This window comes from Aspergillus foveolatus (genome assembly GCF_047715535.1).
Source record: "Aspergillus foveolatus strain CBS 279.81 unplaced genomic scaffold BDW70scaffold_21, whole genome shotgun sequence".
NCBI lineage: Eukaryota > Fungi > Ascomycota > Eurotiomycetes > Eurotiales > Aspergillaceae > Aspergillus > Aspergillus foveolatus.
Window position 1 is genome coordinate 261,324 of NW_027396085.1, and position 20,232 is coordinate 281,555.

At 49.3% G+C, this 20,232-nt stretch overlaps 6 protein-coding genes across 6 annotated transcripts; 3 read left to right on the top strand and 3 right to left on the bottom strand.

The window, feature by feature from the left end:
* Nucleotides 1–269: 269 nt before the first annotated feature.
* On the bottom strand, nt 270–1,442 carry BDW70DRAFT_149952 (PGAP3/PER1 family protein; the record flags this gene model as incomplete). Its single annotated transcript, XM_073739093.1, has 4 exons — nt 270–324; nt 378–1,161; nt 1,221–1,263; nt 1,317–1,442. The coding sequence occupies 4 exons, from the start codon at nt 1,440–1,442 to the stop codon at nt 270–272; spliced, it is 1,008 nt and encodes a 335-aa protein (XP_073596440.1).
* A 451-nt stretch (nt 1,443–1,893) lies between these two features.
* Nucleotides 1,894–3,643, top strand: rmtA (protein-arginine omega-N methyltransferase HMT1). Its single transcript, XM_073744043.1, has 7 exons — nt 1,894–2,173; nt 2,226–2,239; nt 2,303–2,322; nt 2,385–2,494; nt 2,550–2,881; nt 2,931–3,402; nt 3,453–3,643. Exons 1-7 carry the CDS (start codon nt 2,088–2,090, stop codon nt 3,457–3,459), a joined length of 1,041 nt encoding a protein of 346 aa, XP_073596441.1. The 5' UTR covers nt 1,894–2,087; the 3' UTR covers nt 3,460–3,643.
* Nucleotides 3,644–4,097: 454 nt separating this feature from the next.
* Nucleotides 4,098–6,605, top strand: BDW70DRAFT_135448 (putative trimethyllysine dioxygenase TmlH). Its single transcript, XM_073736683.1, has 12 exons — nt 4,098–4,183; nt 4,248–4,269; nt 4,355–4,704; nt 4,791–4,808; nt 4,871–4,937; nt 4,993–5,053; nt 5,102–5,198; nt 5,247–5,361; nt 5,409–5,508; nt 5,562–6,053; nt 6,110–6,181; nt 6,297–6,605. The coding sequence occupies exons 1-12, from the start codon at nt 4,134–4,136 to the stop codon at nt 6,410–6,412; spliced, it is 1,560 nt and encodes a 519-aa protein (XP_073596442.1). The 5' UTR covers nt 4,098–4,133; the 3' UTR covers nt 6,413–6,605.
* Nucleotides 6,606–6,734: 129 nt separating this feature from the next.
* On the top strand, nt 6,735–8,736 carry BDW70DRAFT_135450 (proteasome regulatory particle base subunit RPT5). Its single transcript, XM_073736684.1, has 3 exons — nt 6,735–7,175; nt 7,299–7,714; nt 7,770–8,736. The coding sequence occupies exons 1-3, from the start codon at nt 6,853–6,855 to the stop codon at nt 8,426–8,428; spliced, it is 1,398 nt and encodes a 465-aa protein (XP_073596443.1). The 5' UTR covers nt 6,735–6,852; the 3' UTR covers nt 8,429–8,736.
* A 1,002-nt stretch (nt 8,737–9,738) lies between these two features.
* BDW70DRAFT_45408 (uncharacterized protein) lies at nt 9,739–12,588 on the bottom strand. The gene is made up of 2 exons (XM_073744044.1): nt 11,926–12,588; nt 9,739–11,836 (listed from the first exon to the last, which is right to left on the bottom strand). The coding sequence occupies exons 1-2, from the start codon at nt 12,333–12,335 to the stop codon at nt 9,925–9,927; spliced, it is 2,322 nt and encodes a 773-aa protein (XP_073596444.1). The 5' UTR covers nt 12,336–12,588; the 3' UTR covers nt 9,739–9,924.
* A 2,437-nt stretch (nt 12,589–15,025) lies between these two features.
* On the bottom strand, nt 15,026–18,485 carry schA (serine/threonine protein kinase SCH9). Its single transcript, XM_073744045.1, has 3 exons — nt 18,322–18,485; nt 16,655–17,926; nt 15,026–16,582 (listed from the first exon to the last, which is right to left on the bottom strand). The coding sequence occupies exons 1-3, from the start codon at nt 18,381–18,383 to the stop codon at nt 15,157–15,159; spliced, it is 2,760 nt and encodes a 919-aa protein (XP_073596445.1). The 5' UTR covers nt 18,384–18,485; the 3' UTR covers nt 15,026–15,156.
* Nucleotides 18,486–20,232: the final 1,747 nt, after the last annotated feature.

The window sequence follows — 20,232 nt, forward strand, 5'->3', positions numbered from 1 at the left end:
GAGCGGTGAGCCGAATTTTGGTGGGCTCAACGGCTTGCCGATGTGAACAAATCACAGCCCCTGAAAGCACAATGTGAGTATTTACTATTTTGTAGACTAGGATACCTAGACCAGAAACGAAGTTTTTGTCTGTATTGTACATTGGCGATTGATATATATTTCGCGATTCCTTTGGCGTGACACCCGGGATTGGTCATATGGACACAGGAGCTGACCCCATGCGGCTGTGTTAGCTTCAGCCTTCAGAACATTTCTAAGTTCCAGCTAATTTAGGCTTTTAATCTCTCCCCAGCCACGTCATCTTGAATATCTTTCACGAGGTATCTGTCAGGTGTATTAGTGCCCAGGCCAGCTGGTTTGACAGCGACAACACTTACAGATACCACCAGGCGCATGGAATAACAGTCCCCAAGTGCCACAAACTGTGCGCATCAATGAGCGCATACCACGGCGGGAAGTCCAGTAGCTCAAGGCTCATGGCCAAGATAATCCAAACCACGATCAGCGCTGGCCAAAGGGTCCAGGGTTTACCCGTTTTTTGGTAGCGGACAACGCTGAAGCAAATCCACAAGGTATTCTGAATCATGCCCACCACGATGTTCGCAATCATATTATACGTATAATCCCACGACCAGAAGCTAAGATAGCACACGTGGATAGTGTATAGAAGAATGCAGACCGTGGTCCACAGACGCCGCAACGTGGGCCTGTATCTCGGTTGTTCTTTATCCAAGCGGAAAATCCGCACTGTAGCGAGATATAGTCCATACAATACACTCGCACCGGCTCCAAAATAGTCCAGTTTCTCGGTCAACGGAAAGTCTCGAGCGTGGAAGAGCATGCTGAAAGTCCAGGCTGCCAGGCCGCTGTATCCGAACGCGATATAATATTTTTGGAGAGGATGCCATGAGGGAGTCATTTCACGTAATCGAGCCATTCCATACCAGTGAGCAAGGAAATTAAGGCCAGAGAAGATGACCGAAAACAGTTCCTGCATGCCCAGGATTCTGCGGAACGGCCACTTCCCATGAAACTGAACCACAGGACTAAGCATAGGCGGATCGCGAGCAAGTCGACGGTCTGTCACAACATGTTGGCAGGTATAGTCACATTCGGCAGGACACGTCCAGAGCATCAGACGGAGAAGGAAAGCTAGTAGCGCTCATGATTAGCTAGAAAGTACACAAACTGAGATTGCTATCGTGAAACAAGAAACATACGTATGGCCGAGTCCCCATCCTGACAGTTTTCAGCCTCACAAATCTGGATCCAATGAGCTTAGTTCGAATGCAAGCGTGATTGGTGAGTAGTTGTACCTTGACACACGATTTGAAGTCGGGAAGGTGGTCCCCTAACGAGGCAGACGACTCTTGAACGCAGGATGCGAGGAGAAGGAAGAGAAAGCAGTAGCCAACCTTCCTTGCCGCTGGACTTAGAATCATTGTGTACTCGGCGGAAAATACAACAGGGTCGAGTCACGCAAGATTCCCCGGAGTGAGGAGGGCGCTTCGACCTCGGAGGTTAGCTCAGGGACGGAGCAATCACGGAGCTCTGGCGGAGTAACCTCTTGGCACTACTATCGACAATGGACTTCCGCAGACTCACAGCGACAGCGCATATATCCATTACGGCAGAGAAGGTGGTCTACTGCATGTTGATAAATGCCTATCTTCTCCTCTCAGGATTGGTAGGACTAGCAAGCAAGATCTTCTGCAGATAAAATATGGGAGAGGCGAGATTGATGTTGAAGAGGACCTTAGCCCTAATCTAGAATTAGGGCTAACGGATCACATGGAGATAGGCCGATAAGCAGCAATTAGCTCAAATATGGACTAGTGGTGTCACTGGCCGAAGGAGAAATTCCCAATCAAGGAAAAGTCCAGAAAAAAGAGCGACAGAACGAGTCGCCGCGGATAACTCGAAAATCTACGCCAGACACTTGGTTTGCGAGACAGCAATCTTTTCTTTCTTCCGCTTCAGTCTATATTGCTTAAGAGCGATTTAGGACTTTCCTTTTCTCTTCTGTCTCGTCATTTTCCTCTCACTTCACACCTTTCTTTCCGGACACCGAACGATTCTTAGCCAAAATGAGCGAGATTGAGAACTCTACTATCACCAGCAGCGCTGACCGCATGGTCGGGATGGACCATGCTGAGGTGCGTTACTTCACTAGGTAAGAGCAACAGAGATCTTAAGAATAGTATTATGTACTAATTTGGCCATAGCTACGATCATCATGGTAAATACATACACCGCAACACAAGGCTATCAAATTGAACTTGCTAATCTCAATCCTCCTTAGGTATCCATGAGGAGATGCTTGTGAGTTTTTCAACTCGGATGGAATATTAACAACTTAACTAACATGTCTTTTCTGATATTAGAAAGATGATGTCCGGACCAGGTCATATCGCGATTCTATCTACCAGAACCGCCATATCTTCAAGGACAAGGTTGTTCTTGACGTCGGCTGTGGAACAGGTATTCTGAGCATGTATGTGGTCAGTGTCTGAAACTGTTAACTTCATGCTGACAATCCGCGTTTAAAGGTTCGCTGCGAAGGCCGGCGCTAAGCACGTAATCGGCGTTGATATGTCGTCGATCATTGAAAAGGCCCGTGAGATTGTTGCTGTCAACGGTCTAGCGGATAAGATTACGCTCCTTCAGGGAAAGATGGAAGAGGTTCAACTTCCCTTCCCCAGCGTCGATATTATCATCTCGGAGTGGATGGGCTACTTCCTCCTTTACGAGAGCATGTTGGACACCGTTCTGTATGCTCGTGACCGATATCTCGTTCCAGGTGGCAAGATCTTCCCCGACAAGGCTACTATGTACTTGGCCGGTATTGAAGACGGGGAGTACAAAGACGATAAGATTGGATGTAAGCTTCCAATTGGCCAGCCCTAAATGACACTCGCTAATCCTGCCAGTCTGGGATAATGTGTACGGATTTGACTACAGCCCCATGAAGGAGATTGCTCTCACGGAGCCCCTTGTCGACACCGTCGAGCTCAAGGCTCTTGTTACTGATCCCTGTCCGATTATTACATTTGATTTATACACTGTCACTAAGGAGGACTTGGCTTTCGAGGTGCCCTACTCCCTCCCGGTGAAGCGCAGCGACTTTGTCCATGCTGTAATCGCCTGGTTTGATATCGAGTTTGGTGCTTGCCACAAGCCCATCACTTTCTCCACTGGTCCCCACGCGAAGTACACCCATTGGAAACAGACTGTCTTCTACTTGCGTGATGTCTTGACTGTCGAGGAGGAAGAGTCTATCTCCGGCGTTCTCTCAAACCGGCCAAATGACAAGAACAAGCGTGACCTCGACATCAACCTTACGTACAAGCTCGAAACGCAAGACCAGACACGTTTTGCGGAAGGTGGCTGCTTTTACAGGATGTAAGTGGTTCGTGAGCTTCCTATGTTGATTGAATACTGACTGCTCCTAGGTGTTAATTGCCCGGATGTCTTGCCCGCTCCTGGTTTGCGCTGTTGATTCTGGATTTGATGCACCAGATGTCGAAATCATATAGTCGTCAACATGTCAGCAGCATAGCATTGCTGGTATCAGCTATATGGACATGGGTTGACTGATTTTTTCACCGTTTTCTCTATTCTCTCGGTTGTCATTATTGCTTGCTTGGCGTTGTATGTGGAAGGCATGGGATTGGCATCATTGTTCGGCGTGAACGGAGACATGTTTCCAGAAGAGACGATTACGAAGCTCCTCGAACGTTATAGGTAGATACCCCGAGTCGACGCTCAGTCTAGCCACCTCCGACGTTCTCATTGTTTCAATCCTTTGAAGATTGACAAGACCATATTAAGCGTGATTTTTAGTCATTTGCATCATAGAAGTAGTGTAGCTTGAATTCCTGCGTTGGCGACAAGAAGTCCGTACTATTAAAACTAGATCTAGAAGATGCCTAAGAGAACGTCCAAGCAAGTTGTGAGATTGCTACTTTTTACCCCGCGGCCGTTGGTACGGCAAGCTATACCTACAGAGTTCTATAGCCGAGGATGTGCACGTGATACGGTGTTCCCTTAATGCGGATGATCGGAGATCATACCATATTGCAACTGTTGATCTTCCTCGCAACTTCAAGTAACTACAGTTGTGCACGGGTAGGATGAATAAATTGGCTCTATACGGAGCTCTCAGCTCACTGAAGCCTGCTGGGTAAGCCGCCCGCGGTTCCACCGTATACATAATTACCTATCTTCAATCCGCTAATGAAGTCCAGTACACCAAGGAAATATGGCATTGTATGTATGAGGCGACGCCACAAATTGCTGGTTAAACTTAAATGTGACTCCTGGAAAGATCAGTCTAACTATGTCATGCCGCCAGTGCCTTGCCTCGCGGAATGTATCGACTGCTTTGCGGCCCTTAACGCCTAGCTCTCCACGGGTCCGGGCCATTCGTCCTCAACTGTTGCGGTGGAATTCCTCACAGGAGCCTCTACCCGAGCAGAATGTATTGAAGCAGGAGCTGAAAGAAGAGGTTCCTCCACCGACACAGGAAGAGCGTAAGCAAGAAGATCCTCTCCGCTCCTCCGTTATTCGCGATGTTGCCGAAGGTCCCTCGGGCGAGAGAAATAGTTTGTCTTCGCTCGCTGGGAAACAGGCTTCGCCTTTGCACACTGGGGAAGAGACTGTGACTTTACCCATTAACCGTCTCGAAAATTCCAGCCGTGCTTTGTAAGTTACCTTCCATCCTCCTCTCCAACACCCGAAATGCTCTATGGTTCCTCATTTGATATAATAGCTGACTTAATGACTTCAAGCCTAAAATGGTGGCTAAGGTAAGACCTGTTTGTTATAGCAAGTCGAGAGACTATTCAGCTGAAGTTTTTACAATTGGAAGGGACAACTGCCAGTGTGACAAGTGCGTTCATCCGAGTACCAGACAACGGATTGTTGACACTTTCTCGGTATGTAACCTTCTTGTTCTCGCCTGCATTTCAAAGTCTGACGAGTCGCGTTTAGATCCCGGAGGATATTGGTGTCAAAGACATTTCGAATGGCCGGAGTCAGGTAACAGTGACATGTAGGATAATCCCTATTTATGCTCATATAAAATGCTGATCTTTATTAGGGTCTGATGGCCATGTGAGTTCATATAATCATTATTGGCTGGCTCAAGGCGGAAGACGTGCACCTACAAGTTTAGGCGAATATCCATTGCGATTTCGGTAAAGCAGGTCATTCTATGTGATTTGTTTCTTCTGACAGATCTATAGCAAGGGAATGACATATAACCCAAAGCACGAAGGCAATGTAAAGGAAATGCCATCAGTGTCCTACTCAGAAGTTATGGCAAATGATGCTGGTGTTCTAAAGTGGCTGGAGCGTATTGTAAGTCTTCGTGTATCCACTCGAGGCTATGTACTAACTTTGGGAAGTATGACTGGGGTTTCTGCCTGGTCCGAGATACCCCAATTAACCCTGAATGCACGGAGGCTCTCTTGAGACGGATAGCTCACATTAGACATACTCACTATGGTATAATGCGATTCTCTGATTAATAGCGCAGCGCGGCAACTAATGTCAACCAGGTGGCTTCTGGGACTTCACAGCCGACATGTCTTTCAAGGATACCGCGTATACCAACGAGGCTCTTGGTGCACACACGGACAATACATATTTTACGGACCCTGCACGACTTCAACTCTTTCATATGCTATCGCACACAGATGGCGACGGAGGCGCTACCTTGCTCGTTGATGGCTTTCGCGCAGCAAGAAGGTTATATGCTGAGTCGAAGCAAAATCTTAACCATTTAAGAAATATCAGACAGCCGTTCCACGCAAGCGGAAACGAAGACTCCATTTACCAACCCGTTGAGCAACAAGTTGTCCTTCGTGCCCACGCGCAATTCAAGCATCGCTTATATCAAGTCCGCTGGAATAATTACGATCGGGCGGTAAAATGGAATTGGAGTCTTGAGGAGCAAGAGGCCTGGTACAAGGCCGCAAAGCACTTTAACGATATCATCCATCGAGAGGATATGGAAATATGGACCCAGCTACAGCCAGGAACAGCGTTAAGTGAGTTCAATTCCAAGCCTTTTCTGACAGGCCAAACGACTAATTGCGCTACGAAGTCTTTGACAACTGGAGAATGCTACACGGTCGTTCTGCTTTCACTGGGAAGCGAAGGATGTGCGGTGGGTATAGTAAGTATTCTTCTGTCCACGCTATTTGCCGAATACTGCCTCATCTGAGCGGAGTTATCCGTTATATTTTGTGGGTTTGCTTTCTGCCTGGAGCATCTGCTGATCAGTTACACAGTCTCAAATGACGACTTCCTTTCCCGATACCGTGTGCTCAAGTTCGGCCGCGACCATGTCTTGCGACGACTTGGAGATCTCAGAGACTATCCCACAAATCCCAGCTGCATATTCTGAAGAAACATTGTGTTTGAGAAAGCGGGTCGTTGGAGCCATGATTGTGAACATGCATCAGGACATCTTGCGGTGTAAGATGGCCCCATCCGTAAAGGCTACCAGCAACACCATATGTGTTAATAGGGGTTCTTATATTGGGTGTAGGTATCTGTTTTGTATAGCAGAAGGAACATGACTGTTTTTTAAGCTTGAACTCCGGAATACCTCGAGTAGCGCATCAGGACCTGGTAGAGTTGCATAGATTTGTAAGGCGATCACGTGCGATGGTAGGCAGGACAAGCTGACGTTGTTTGGCCGGAGCTCAAAGCAAGCACTTACTCACCCAAACCCCCGATTTACCAGCAACCCAATACCCTTTTTTCTTCTTGTCTCTACATCTCTCTAACTATCTGTGCTCTTACATTCTCTAATTATATCGTACTTCTCCGCAGACATCCATCATGTCGACATTGGAGGATCTCGACGACCTTGAGCGCGAGGAGAGAGACAAGAAGAAGGAGCAAGGCGATGGCGGCGATGGCAAGCAACCTGGTGGTGATGGAGATTCCGAAATGAAGGACGCCAATGCGAAGAAGAAAGATGAGGATGACGATCTTCTAGATGAGGAGATCCTGAATTCAAGCACAGCGGACATTATCAAGCGACGGCGAATGCTGGAGAACGAGCTTCGCATAATGAAGAGTGAATACCAGCGGCTGACGCACGAACAAAATACGATGAAGGAGAAGGTCAAGGATAATCAAGAGAAGATTGAGAACAACAGGTGAGACTTCTGGCTTTTCTAGCTGGCGTGGCGATTCGGAACTCCTCCCGGAGACCAGGAACTGGGCGCCGAATTTCCGGAGGGGTTTGTAGTCCTCGTTCATTTCTGACATTTATATAATAGGCAACTACCGTATCTCGTCGGAAATGTTGTTGAGCTGCTAGATTTGGACGTCGAAGCTGAAGCTGCCGAGGAGGGCGCCAACATCGATCTAGACGCCACCCGAGTAGGCAAATCCGCTGTCATCAAAACGTCGACTCGTCAGACCATCTACCTTCCTCTTATCGGCTTAGTTGATCATGAGAAGCTCAAGCCTGGTGACCTTATTGGTGTCAACAAGGATTCATACCTCATTCTCGATACCCTGCCGGCAGAATACGACAACCGGGTGAAAGCAATGGAGGTCGACGAGAAGCCCACAGAGAAGTACACAGATATTGGTGGTCTGGATAAGCAGATTGAGGAGATCGTCGAGGCTATTGTATGGCCCATGAAGGAAGCAGAGAGATTCAAGAAGCTTGGCATCAAGGCGCCGAAAGGTACTTATCCAACACTATCTGGCGGAAACAGACTCACAACTAATACTGCTCATAGGTGCTCTGATGTACGGGCCTCCCGGCACAGGAAAGACTCTTCTCGCCCGAGCCTGTGCAGCAGAAACGAACGCAACCTTCCTAAAACTCGCCGGCCCCCAGCTCGTGCAAATGTTCATCGGTGACGGCGCGAAGCTCGTCCGGGACTGCTTCGCCCTTGCCAAAGAGAAGGCTCCCTCGATCATTTTCATTGATGAGCTTGACGCTGTGGGCACTAAGCGTTTCGACTCTGAGAAATCTGGTGATCGTGAAGTCCAACGAACCATGCTTGAACTCCTTAACCAGCTCGACGGATTTGCCTCGGACGACCGCATCAAGGTCCTCGCCGCCACCAACCGTGTCGATGTCCTCGACCCCGCCCTCCTTCGTTCCGGCCGTCTAGATCGCAAGATCGAATTCCCTCTCCCGAACGAGGAGGCCCGCGCCAACATCCTCCAGATTCACTCGCGCAAGATGACTGTTGAGGACTCGGTTAACTGGGCTGAGCTGGCACGCAGCACGGATGAATTTGGTGGTGCGCAGTTGAAGGCTGTCTGTGTGGAGGCTGGTATGATTGCGCTCCGAAAGGGGCACAGCAAGATTGGGCATGAGAACTATGTGGATGCCATTGCTGAAGTCCAGGCAAAAAAGAAGGATACGAACATGGGTATCTATGTTTGAACAGATTCTTGTATCCTTTTTGTAAGCCTAGATCTGGTTTAACTCTCCTTCCGCCTGCAATGTGATGTGTATCAACTTACGTGCAGCTCATATTATAGCACTACTACATGATACCTACCGGCTTGCCGTTTGGCTATACGACCAGACGAAGGAATCAATCGCCGTAGTCCAATGACATAGGTAGACCACAGGAGACGATCACTAGTTAGACTCAACAAGAATAACCTCTTGAGGCTGCTTAGCACCTTCTGCCTTGTCCCGCCATATCATATCAGGTCAACTGTCTCTTAATATACCGCACCTCCAGCCTTGGGAGGAGAAGCTCTCCATACCTATTGAACTTGCTGCAAGCCCCGCATGTAGGCGCGAAAACAGAGACCTACTCAGGCTAGCTTTGCCCCCTGAAGGACATGTATGCGTGGCCGAGAGGTGCGCTTCAAACCCCTAAAGACCGGCGGTGGCATCCGATCATTTTTCTTGCACGAAGATAATATACAAGAAACTGACTTATTTAGAGCTAATGGAGAAAAGCACTGTTAGATAGCCGGCCATGGAGGTGAAGCGCAGGTTCCTGCTCAGGTGCGCATACTTAATCTCGAAAAGTACGTATTAGACAGTCTTCCTGGCGTACTATAATAGTCTGAGAAGTCTACTAAGGTAGCATGAGCTCCAAGCCTTGTGTCTACCCACACCGTGATGGCGTGCTACGCCTTTAGAGAAGGCACCCAGCACCTAATCAAAACCTCCTCCTCTTGATATTACTTCCCTTCGTATAGATTGTTTTGCGACTAGCCTGTCGCAGCAGGATCATCACTTAGGCTGTATCAGGCAACGAGAACTCGGATTAATTAACTAAGATTGAGCAAGCTACCAGCTTTGCTTACAATACATTATTGGACAGGAAAGAGATTCAAGTCAGGCAGAAGACATGATTATTAGAAAACCAGCAAATGACCAAACACACCTATATATAGTGTCGCCCGTCCATTCATGTAGCCTGTCATGTCCAAGACCCCACGCCGTACCGATCCAAGCCCTTCCATGACAAGCCAATCCAATTCCGTCGACGCGCCGGTAAGGAAAGTTATATATAAAAATATACAGACAGGTGAGAGGAAATGGCATCGGGGAGGCAGCTCGGAAAGAGAACAGAAGTAGATATGTGCTGGGTCAAGATAGATTTGAAGTGATAAAATGGTGGGGTATCAAGGGTATATAGAATAAATAAAGGTAAAGCCTCCCCGGTGATAAAGTGAAATATAGAGAGAAAAATACGGCATCAGATCCAGTCTGAGCAGCAATGTTGGAATACTCGAGTCGGATCTCGGTTAGGGAATTATGGGGAACCTGCCAGTGAAGATCGTTCGTCGACTCCGTGTATCCGTCCGTAAACGCCAAAACTGCGTGCATGAGTGCATAGTGTGAAATGCGTATCGAAACTAATCTGCGTGCGCCACACAAAATAGTACGCCCAACAGGGAAATGGAAGGCAGAGCCTAAAATAGGCGCTTGACGTCGTAAAGCTCGGCCTTAACTGGGCGCTCCCGTTCCATATGGAACCACCAGTCCCGGCCACCCTTATGGCTGTAATTCCATGATCCCGTGCAGACGTCTTTTTCCCAGGGAGGTACGCTCATGGCTGACATGCTCATCGGCGTGGGCGGAGTGGTCGGGCTCGTGGCCATCGTACTAGTAATGCTAGCGATACTCCCCCAACCAAAGCGCGGCGTTGATGTTGACGTTGGCGACAATGGCTCCTCAATAGTTGGACTCGAAACTCCTTTGCTGCCGAAACAGTTTACGCCAACACCGGCGGCGAAAGTAAACGATTGGTTTGCGGCTAGAATATGTTTCCACGAGACGAGACCCCCGTCGGCATCTTGCCCAACAATATCGGGACGAAGTATGAAACGAGGGATAGATATATCTCTCTCACTGATCTTGGCTCCAGTCCTGCCCATGTAAGCAGGCATCCGAAAGTCTAATACTGTAATCGGGCCTTCATGATCTTCTGGGATTGGGTTCGGTTTTGGGCGATCCTGTGGGATTTCCCACATGCCGGTCTCATCCAACTCGTTTTCCGCTTCGTCATCAGAGGCTTCCAGCGCGTTGTCAGGGACATACGAATCAGAATGATCCGTTATTAGCACCTGCAAGCCAGTCTCCGTGTCCCTTGCGGCCATATCAATGAACGTCTGAGCCCTTATTCGGGCTGATGTCAAGTTGTTGCCTCCAGGAAGTGCCATCGGCCGCGTTTGGACGGACCCGTGCGAGCTTCGAGGAAGGCTATACCGATCTGGCTGTAGTAGTGCTTGTCCACGAGGGATTGGCTGACAAACCGCCTGCAGAGCGCCTGGGGGTTCAATATCTGATGGGGCCCGCAGGGCATCAAGTCGAGGGAACCCTCCGCATAGAATGCTTTGTGCAAGATGTGAATTGGGAGCTTCTGTATGTTGAAGAGGTTTCGCGAATGGTGCAAAATCGAGCCTAGAAAGGGCGGTACTAGGATTGGGACATGCAACATCCCAATGTAAGAACCTGAGACTTGATGAGGCCAAAAGCGGTTGGAAAACTATTCCATCTGTGTTTAGCGTTGGGCATTTCTCTGTTTGAACAATCTTGAACCGTTCTAGGTTCTGGAGGGATGCTAAGATTTTCGAAATCACAAGAAGGGAGTCAATATTAGGTTCAATTAGAGTCAGTGATTTGAGAGTGGAAGACTCTGGCCGTGAAGTATACTGCGCTAGACCTGCATCGGTGACTCCAGGAAGGTTTTCCAATCGTAAACTTTCAAGCGATGGAAGACACAGAAGAGCAGTGTCGGAAAAGGCGTCGGCGTCGAAGTTCGAAACGCACAGGTTGCGCAATGATGGCAAGAGATCAATCGTACGGAGGAAGACGCTGGGTTCCAGGGCAGTGCGGTCCAGTCCATAAAGCATCAATGTCTCCAGGTTTGTCCATGACGCGTGATAGTTGAGGAACTCAAACATTTGCAAGGGACCGAGACTGCCAGGGCAAGATGTGCTACGCGGGGAGGCTTCAGATGTCTCCGTTGCTTCGCAAAGAATCCAAGTATGTTCCTTCAATTTCCGCCTTGTAGATAGTGCATGCGTTAGGCGATCAAATTCGTGGTTGAAAGGAATTGTCAGCCCTAGTAACCGTTCCAGGTTCGGGCACACCATCACAACCGAGGCGATGAGATCCCGATATTCCTGCCATTGGGCCGTATGTTTACCAGTCGTGAATAATAGGTCTATCTGGGGCACGCGGAGTTCGAGGACAAGATTGGCCAGCAACTTCCTCTCGCGAAGCGTGCGTCTTAATAACTTCAGTCTGCTTCCTCTTTTCAGTCGATATTTCTTCAATTGAGCCGGGGAGTCGCTGCCGATGATGTGAATACGGTTATACCTGAGAAATATGCATATGTTAGAAAAACCCCATACGCTCGCCCCGAGCACTGCGGCACAGGACGCCAAAGATCAAGCATTCAAACTCACAGTCGACTTCTGACTGCCTTCTCCCATGGGCGACAAGTAAGAGAAAGGGCATGCAGATCGCGTTGAAAACAGGTCATGCATCCTGACTGATTTGGCCCTGAATGCAGGTACTGTAGCTGGTCGAGGATATTCTCATACACTTCCTGCGGGACCCGCTTGAACACAGATTCCAGAATCTTATCCAGAGAGGCAGCAGAGTCGCATGTACGGTATGAGCCCGAAGAGGTAGGAGAGTAGGAGGTAGGGATGGTTGATGCGGTATAATTGGTTTTGAAGGAGGAAACTGAGGAGGTCCGAGAAGGGATCGATGGGACAGAGCTGCCATACACCGAATCCGAGTAGCTGTGGCTATGGGGTATAGCAGTGTAAGGCATAGAAGCACTCTCCGGCCGATTGGCGACAACACTCATGGTGGACTCGGAATGTGCATTGGTTTATCATGTACGTTTGAAGCGAGGGACAAAGAGACTGCTGGCAGCCTGGCAAGGGGTGTCAAAGAGAGTCGATGGAGGGGAAGGGGTAACAGCGACGTTTGGCGGTTGGAAAGAGATCCACTCTGAAACGGTAGGATTAGGGAATCGAAGATCGGAGCTTGCTAGGGGATGGCGGGATGCCGAATGAGAAGGGAACGCAGAAAAGAGAGACAGCAGTAGGTGAGGCAACAAGAATAGCCCTCAGGACTGTTTGTAAGGAGAACGAAGGATCGTGAGCGAGGAAAGAAGGGGAAAAGTAAAAAACAAAATAATTTAAAAGCCATAGCGATCAGAAGCGGCATACTATTTTAGGAAATATATGCCCAGGAAGGAAGGGTACGAACTGTTTCTCCAGGGGATTTAGACTTTGGACTTCCGAGTACACTGAAGACGTCTCCAATGAGCCCTGTCCACAGTCAAAGCTCAGGAGCCAGGTCCCTCATATGGATTGCTCAAGCGTCAAGGGTAAGAATCTTGCCAGAATTCCCCAGATACAGTACTTGTTTCCGACTCCCATGTGTTCAACTCCTCACTCACTGTCTCACAAACCAACAAGGTCGACCCCACCGAGCACGGAGTGCGTAGTGGTAAGAAGGACGGGCTACGGCGGAGGAAGGAAGGATGGGCGGCCCCCGAGGGTTGATCGACCCCACAAGAAGGACGGAGCGGAGCTTCTGTGAACTTCTTCCAAACCAACTAACTCCCATGCAGCATGCAGGAACCGGTTAGGCTCGTGTCTCGATCTGGTTATAGCAGGACTTGACCGCGACTCTGCGAGGGAACCGAGTGCCGGCCTTCCTCTCGAAAACCGGAGAATATTCGCGTTGCTATGGTATTGAGGTCACGTATTTTCGACGCTTCATGGATCCCACGCGGGCTGAGAGAGCGATAGCATTGACTGCCGCTGGCCCGGTGGTTTCCCTCTTGCAAAAGGAGAGCCAAGGGCCATCAGAACTAATTCGTTAGTCTGGGAGCTAGTTGTCTGGAGAAGGGATTGGCAACAGCCCAATAGCCAGAAGCGGCAGGGATTTGAGCAGCTGTGCATATCATCTGCACGGAGCACTAGGGCCTTCAACGCTGACTGGCTGGCATGCCCGCGGTGGATGGCGACCTCGGGTGGCAGAGACAACAGTGTCAGCCAAAAGCCCAAAGTCAGAAGAGTTAAGACTCAAAAAAGGGATGAGGTTGGGCCCGCCATAACATGGCATTCACGCTAAGCCTCTTTTGGGTCGACAGGTCCTGACTAGTCCACTTTGGGTCCCATCATCATCCACTCGCCAACAGGAGACACGCGTTGAAAAGATGAAGGTCCAACTGAGAAGGTCGTTCCTACAGTGCATTATCGGCAGAATCTGCAATCTGATTAATTTACCTGTACTCTTGCCAGTAACTTTTCGACAAACGTAGTGCTTTTGTTGACAGACTAGGAGAGTCAGCAGGCGAATTTTAGAAGGATCCAACCCCTGACCATGCGCTGCTAGACAAACGGTTGCGATGAACGCTCGGCTCCAGCCCGACGTCCGGTTCGTGCCACCAATAAAGGCTCATTGGCTGATCCCCCAGTGTGCGAGATTAATCCTGGTCAAAACTCTGGAATATGTGGATTATGGGGCTGGCTTTGGAATCTAAATCATTATTGCAGCGCACTGAAGACGTCAGACAACTGCGAGTGGGCTGACTGGTAAGGGTTTGTCCACGGACTATATCATTTATTATGTCTTTGGCCTTTATTATGCCGCAAGGGCAATGCATACAAAGTATGTGGCGAGTTTACGTTTGGTATTGAATAAGACTGGTGGAAGCCACGTGACTAATATAACCCGTGTACAACTATCATAATACCATCTCGGCATTTGATCTTGGGATTTAAATGATCTGGAAATGATCTAAAGATGACATGAAAATAAAAGCAGCGGACCGTCCATAGGAAAATCTGGGTAAACTTGCCTAGATGGTTAGAGATAGTTAGAGAAAGCGAATTCATCCAATTTGGCGTCAGACGTTTATACGGATCAAGACAGTAAGGTCGAGCCTTTTGCCTTACACCGTTTCTCTTGTCTTCTGCTTATTACCAAAATGCAACCGAGCAAATCTAGCGAAGGTCCTGTGTTGGGTTGGAGGAGACAGAAGTGAAGCAAATTGTAGGTTTATTCAGCGTCTCAATAATAAAGAGCAGTGGAACTATCACTTGCGCCGATGCTGCCATACAACGCCACTACATCAACCATTTACCTATACCGGACCGCTTCCTGTTACCCTAGTATCCAGATATGCAAACTCCTAATGTTCGCCGGAAACAATGATTTGAGACGCGTGGGCCAAATTTCGAAGCGTGAGAAAAACCGAGGAAGTAATGAGGCATGTTAGCCTAGTGGAAGAGCAATCAATGCGGGATATCACAGAATCAAGGATCAAGAAGAACCGAAGGAGCAGTAATATGCATATCGCGATTGGGCCGGGTCTCTCCAAATAGACCGGGACGTAGAGTATGAACATCCTCCGTTACTGATATCGGAATATGAGCAACAATGGCGCAAACCAGAAAAGAAAATAAGAACAATGGCCAAGAAGTCATTACTCCCTCAATGCGGGAGGAATGAAAGGAGATACAGAATAAATCTTCTGGGGTATGTTAAACGAGGACAAAATTGGAGACTCATCCTGAGCCCCTATTCAGGAGGAAAACATGTACAGCGCAGGAAAAAGACAAGATATATGCAGACATCACAACTCCACTAGCATGCATCGAAAGCCATAATCACATGTCAAAATTGTCGTCAACATTGAAAATCTCACCCGCATCTCCAGTCTTCTGAACGCCAGCCATGCGGTGATCTATAGAATTCCCAGATCGATGGGACCGATGCAATGGCTCGTAGTCCTCATCCATACGATCCCCTACTTCGTTTTTGAAATGGTGATCGATCGAGCTCTCATTCACAAAGGTAAACCCTTGGAAATTAGCTTGCATCCCTGGAGAGAGCGGCGTCGACGCGGCCATGAACCCATTGGCAAGGGCTGCAGCTCGGTCATTTAGTGAGTTACTGTTTTCAAGAGCGTTGGTAAACTCTGGGTCAAAGTTGGACGTATCTGTGTCGGACTTGAGCTTGGGTTTGAACGGTGGAATGACCTCTTTTCTGCCCAGAGCCTCCCAGTCAATGTCATGGAAGAAAGGGTGCGCCATGAGTTCTTTCGCGTCATTCTGGGCTCCCAGGCGGTGCTTGGGATTCCGGTTGAGCAGGCCTTTCACAAAATTGCGCCCTTCCGTGCTTAAAGCATCACGAGGGAACCGGACTTTGCCAAAGGCAATGTTTTTGTACATCTGCTGCGTGTCCTCCGCGTAGAACGGACTCCAGCCACAACACATCTCAAAGACGAGGACACCCAGTGACCAGAAATCAACCATTTTCGTATACCCTTGTTCATCGAGCAGTACCTCCGGGGCAAGATATTCTGTTGTGCCACAAAACGTATTCGTTGTATCGTTCTGGGTAAGATTCGCCTTTGACAGACCGAAATCACAAAGCGCGATGTGACCATTGGCATCAAGCAAGATATTCTCTGGTTTGAGGTCACGGTATACGATATCATGGTCGTGTAGATGTTGCAAAGCCATGATGAGCTCGGCAATGTAAAACTTGGCGCGGGGCTCCTGGAATCGTCCCTCTTTCTGGAGATGCCAGAATAGTTCACCTCCAGACATGTAATCGGTGACCAGATAGAGATCCGTGGGTGTCTGGAAAGAGAACTTGAGGCCGACGATAAACGGAGAAGCAGCCATAGCTGTCCGAACCAGGATATTTCGCTCGCCGACGGTGTGCGCAACCTCCTTCTTCTGGATGATTACTTTCTTCGAGAGGACCTTCATCGCATAGATGCGCCGCGTGTCCTTCTTCTTAACCTGATAGACTTGGCCAAAGGTTCCCTTGCCGATGAGCTTCAGAATTTGGAAGTCATTTGGTCCGACCTGCTTCTTCTCCGTCTTCTCAAATCTCATTTCCATATGAATCTCTCCGGAAACTCTGGAGTCCCCTGCCGCCCGACCTTTCAAGGGAAACCACCCGTCCAAGCGACTGTTATCTTCCTTGAGATTCACGCAGAGTCGTACATGGCCCAGGAAGGCTTCCGAGTCATTGCGGTCATACACGGAGACGTCAATTTCAGACTGGTCACCGAAAACATCACTAGATAGCAACAAAGGATTAGGAAAATGCGACACTTGAAGACAAGCTGTAGGGATAAGAAGAGATTCTTACAAGACCGCTTCATGGTTCCAGTGTGGATCTGTGATGGGAGCATGTCCTCTGTGGTCTGTGCTCTCGAGAGTATTGTTATGGCTGCTCTGTCGGTTCATCGGAATAGCCATTGGCCGTCCAGAATCGAGGGCAGATTGCTCAAGTTCCTTCTGTTGTCGTTTCAAGGATTCTTGTTCCTCGTCCTGAACGCTCTTCGAGATTACCTCGTTCCACTCGAAAACACAGACCACATATGGGTCGAACCCCGGTTGGAGGCCCTTCCCCTCCGAAATCTTGACATGCAGCTTGCCCTTGAGAGATGCTACCGGGGGACCGGAAGACGTGGGAGAAGAAGTATCCATCGACGACGGGAAGACCTCGTTAAGTTTTCCTGTGATTTCGTCGGCGGAGTCTGACGGTTCGTCGCGCGGCGATTGGGTGGGGTTCGACGATCGAGGAGGGGATGCGGGAGCTTTCCCATTGGATTGCAAATCTTCATCGGACATTGCCCGAGGTGTATGAGGAGGGGTATTCTTTAAGTGTGAAGGATTTGACACGTTGGCAGTTAGCTTCGCGGCGTTCTCAGAAGACGCAGAAACACGCGGTTTCTCATGGTCGAGAAGGGGGGCTTCGACTAAGCAAAGTGAATCCGGAGTTTGGGAAAGAGAAGGGTTGAAGAAATGAGAGGCAAGGACGGGATCGTCAGAAATGCTGGAGACGGGATGAGAAGTATGACGACGTGCCTGAGAATCAGAACAGGACACGCTTCGAGATGGAGATAGATAGTTTTTCAGTGTGTTGAAAATAGAACCCATTCCTTTATCAGGGCCGGCGTCTGACTCTTCAGACTCCTTCTGCAGAAGGGAGCATGCCGAGGAGCAAGGGGGGGTGGGAAGGGCCGCAGGAGGACGAGATTCTTGCGAGATCTCTTGTGTTTTCGCCTCATTGTCTGGCGGCGTGGTTGGGGATTCGAGGCGAGCCTCGTCACGCTCCATCATGACAAAGGACCCCAATGACGAGGAAGTGTGCCCCGATGTTTGAGCATCGCGCGTCCCATTTGCTAGCGAACCCGACTGCATAGTGTCTGCGGAAGAGGGAGAAGGATCGGAGAGGGAAAACCGGGTTTTGAGAGAGCGAAGCATGACAGCAGAAGAGCTACCAACCTGGAAGTAATTGTGCATTATGGAAGGTAGACGCCTGTCAGCCGGGTTGGGCTGCGGGGTGGCAATCCCAGACGGACTCGGGGTACTCGAACCAATTTGATCGTGGTTATCGTCGTCCTGAAACCCATCGCTACTGGAGATGTTAGCCGCCCAAGATCTTGGATGGGTTGCTGAATTCATTGTGGGAGAGTGCCGGAATGCAGCGTGATGCTGGCATGCCGAATGCAAGAAAGAAAAAGTAGGTCGCAGAGACGGGGATGCAATTGATATGCAAAGGAGGCAGAAGACAGGTTTTTCTTGCAAGAAAGTGGGACAGAGCAGGAAATCAACCCTGAACCTGCGGCTGCCTCGAGATCAATGCGACGGCACGCTCGGAACAAGCAGAGCCAAACCCGCAAATTTCGCACTCAGGCACACACGCAGACCGCACCACGACGTCTGCCTCGAGGCTTTGGCTTTCCCGCATACAATCTCTCCAGCCTTCCTTGCCAATCAGACTGTAGGAACAGAAATTAGAAAACTCACTTTTGGGGAGATGGCTGCTTCGACAACTCCGTGTTTTCTGAACCACTCTGAGCAGCGGCCATTATTGAGATTCCATCCGACACCAAAAACCTCCGCCAAAGTCACTCCGAGTACCAAGACGAAACCAGGAGGACTACTGAGTCAACGGCCGGAGAAAAATGGTAAATGGTCGACAGACGACAAGACGAGGATGCAGAGAATGATGCGGGGTGGCGGGGTCCGACAAGAGTGCGGGATTTCAACAACGATAATAACGATTTTCAATAATGAATGATGAAGAAGAGGTGAGTGAGAAAATCGGAGAACGAGAAGCTAAGGAAGTTTGCGGGAGGGGACAGTCGGAGTGCACGACCCGATCGGGTTCGGCGGGCTGCACTGGGCTAAAGAGATCGAGGAGGGGTCGATTCTCGATTCTCGATTCTCGATGGCGAACTGGCTGGATTAATCAATGTGCGTCTCAAGACGAATCCATGGCAGAAATATACTTGGTGCAGATTCAGATGTATAGAGTTGCAATGAAAGTTGATCAGAGAAACATACTTATTAAACACGAAGGGATCTGGAACTCAATAAGAACTGTGCCGGTGGGCGGCAGGAGGCAAACAGTCAGACAGGAACACAGCAGAACCACAGAGAATCCATGAACCAAACAGTGGGAAATCGAAATCCAGGAGACGAGAGGACGAGTGGCGTTTTAAGACCAGAGAGCTGACTGACTGTCTCGACTGGTGCACTTGTGCTGAGTCGAAGGTGTTGGCCTCACTACGTCGTGAAATTTACTATTGAGTACGGCATTATATCCTTGCGGCGGGAGAATTGCGACAGTAAAAATAGTACGGCATCCAGCGGTCAGCGCGTCTCAGGATCGTCTTTTCTTACTCAGAGACCGTCTCTTGTATGTCGAATGTCGATTCCGCCCGAGCAGGGATCCCAGATTATTGGGAATGGGAACCGGCTAGAGGAAGTCGGCATCTTGGAAGATGATCCACGGTCAACGCTGAAGCTGTGGAGATCCTACCACACCCTCGACTTCCTCTCGGACGACGGAGGAGAGGAACCAGCGATGCCATCTACTAACGTCTACTGAGTTCAAGCCGGTGTCTCACCATCTACATCGTCTACATTGTCTTCATTGTCAACTTCTTCGCATTCTTCTGATATAGGTAGTCAGAAGACAGTTGTGTCCGGGTGATAGCAGGAATGTGACCGCGCCAGATCCCCCGATCACACTTGAGGTCTTAATTTTGTGGCACACGCGGCTGCAAACAAACTATATCTGATCCTGGTCTTCTCCCCGGTTGCTCGTTGCCTGTGATACTCGATCCATCGAGGGTTCTGCAGAGTCCTCACTCATCGGTAACGCCGGCCGACATTTGCTTGTTCAATGCTCGTTGGCACAGAGTACTCGAACGAGACGTGATCAATTCTCTGAAGATGATACAGCCCAACCTTTTCAGCTTCGGTCTCAGCCATCCATAGCTCCCCACGCTAATCGTCGACAGCTGCATGGCTTCGGAGTACGCTGCGCTTTTCCGCCACCTCCTCATCTTGTCTGTATAGAGGAAGGCGGGGTATGGTCCACCGCTACGCCTACCACCAACTGGCCTTTTTATGAGACCTCACGGACAGAGCCAAATCTACAGCCTGACTCAATGCAACTAGTGCAACTAGGGCAAATGGCCTTGTCCTACTCGACGCGGCTTTTTCCGTCCACTGACACTTGTCGCTCGGGTTGTTGCTCAAAGCTGAGCCCCGAACTGCAGAATAGATATGGATTCTGAGTGGTCGGAACTTCTATGCGCCCAGAGACTTTTTCTCAAAAGGAATTTCGCGACTTGACACACAGCGGCTTACCGCTCTTTGGAGGCCTCTGATTCGAGCAGACAGCGATACCCCTCGTTCTTATGTGGA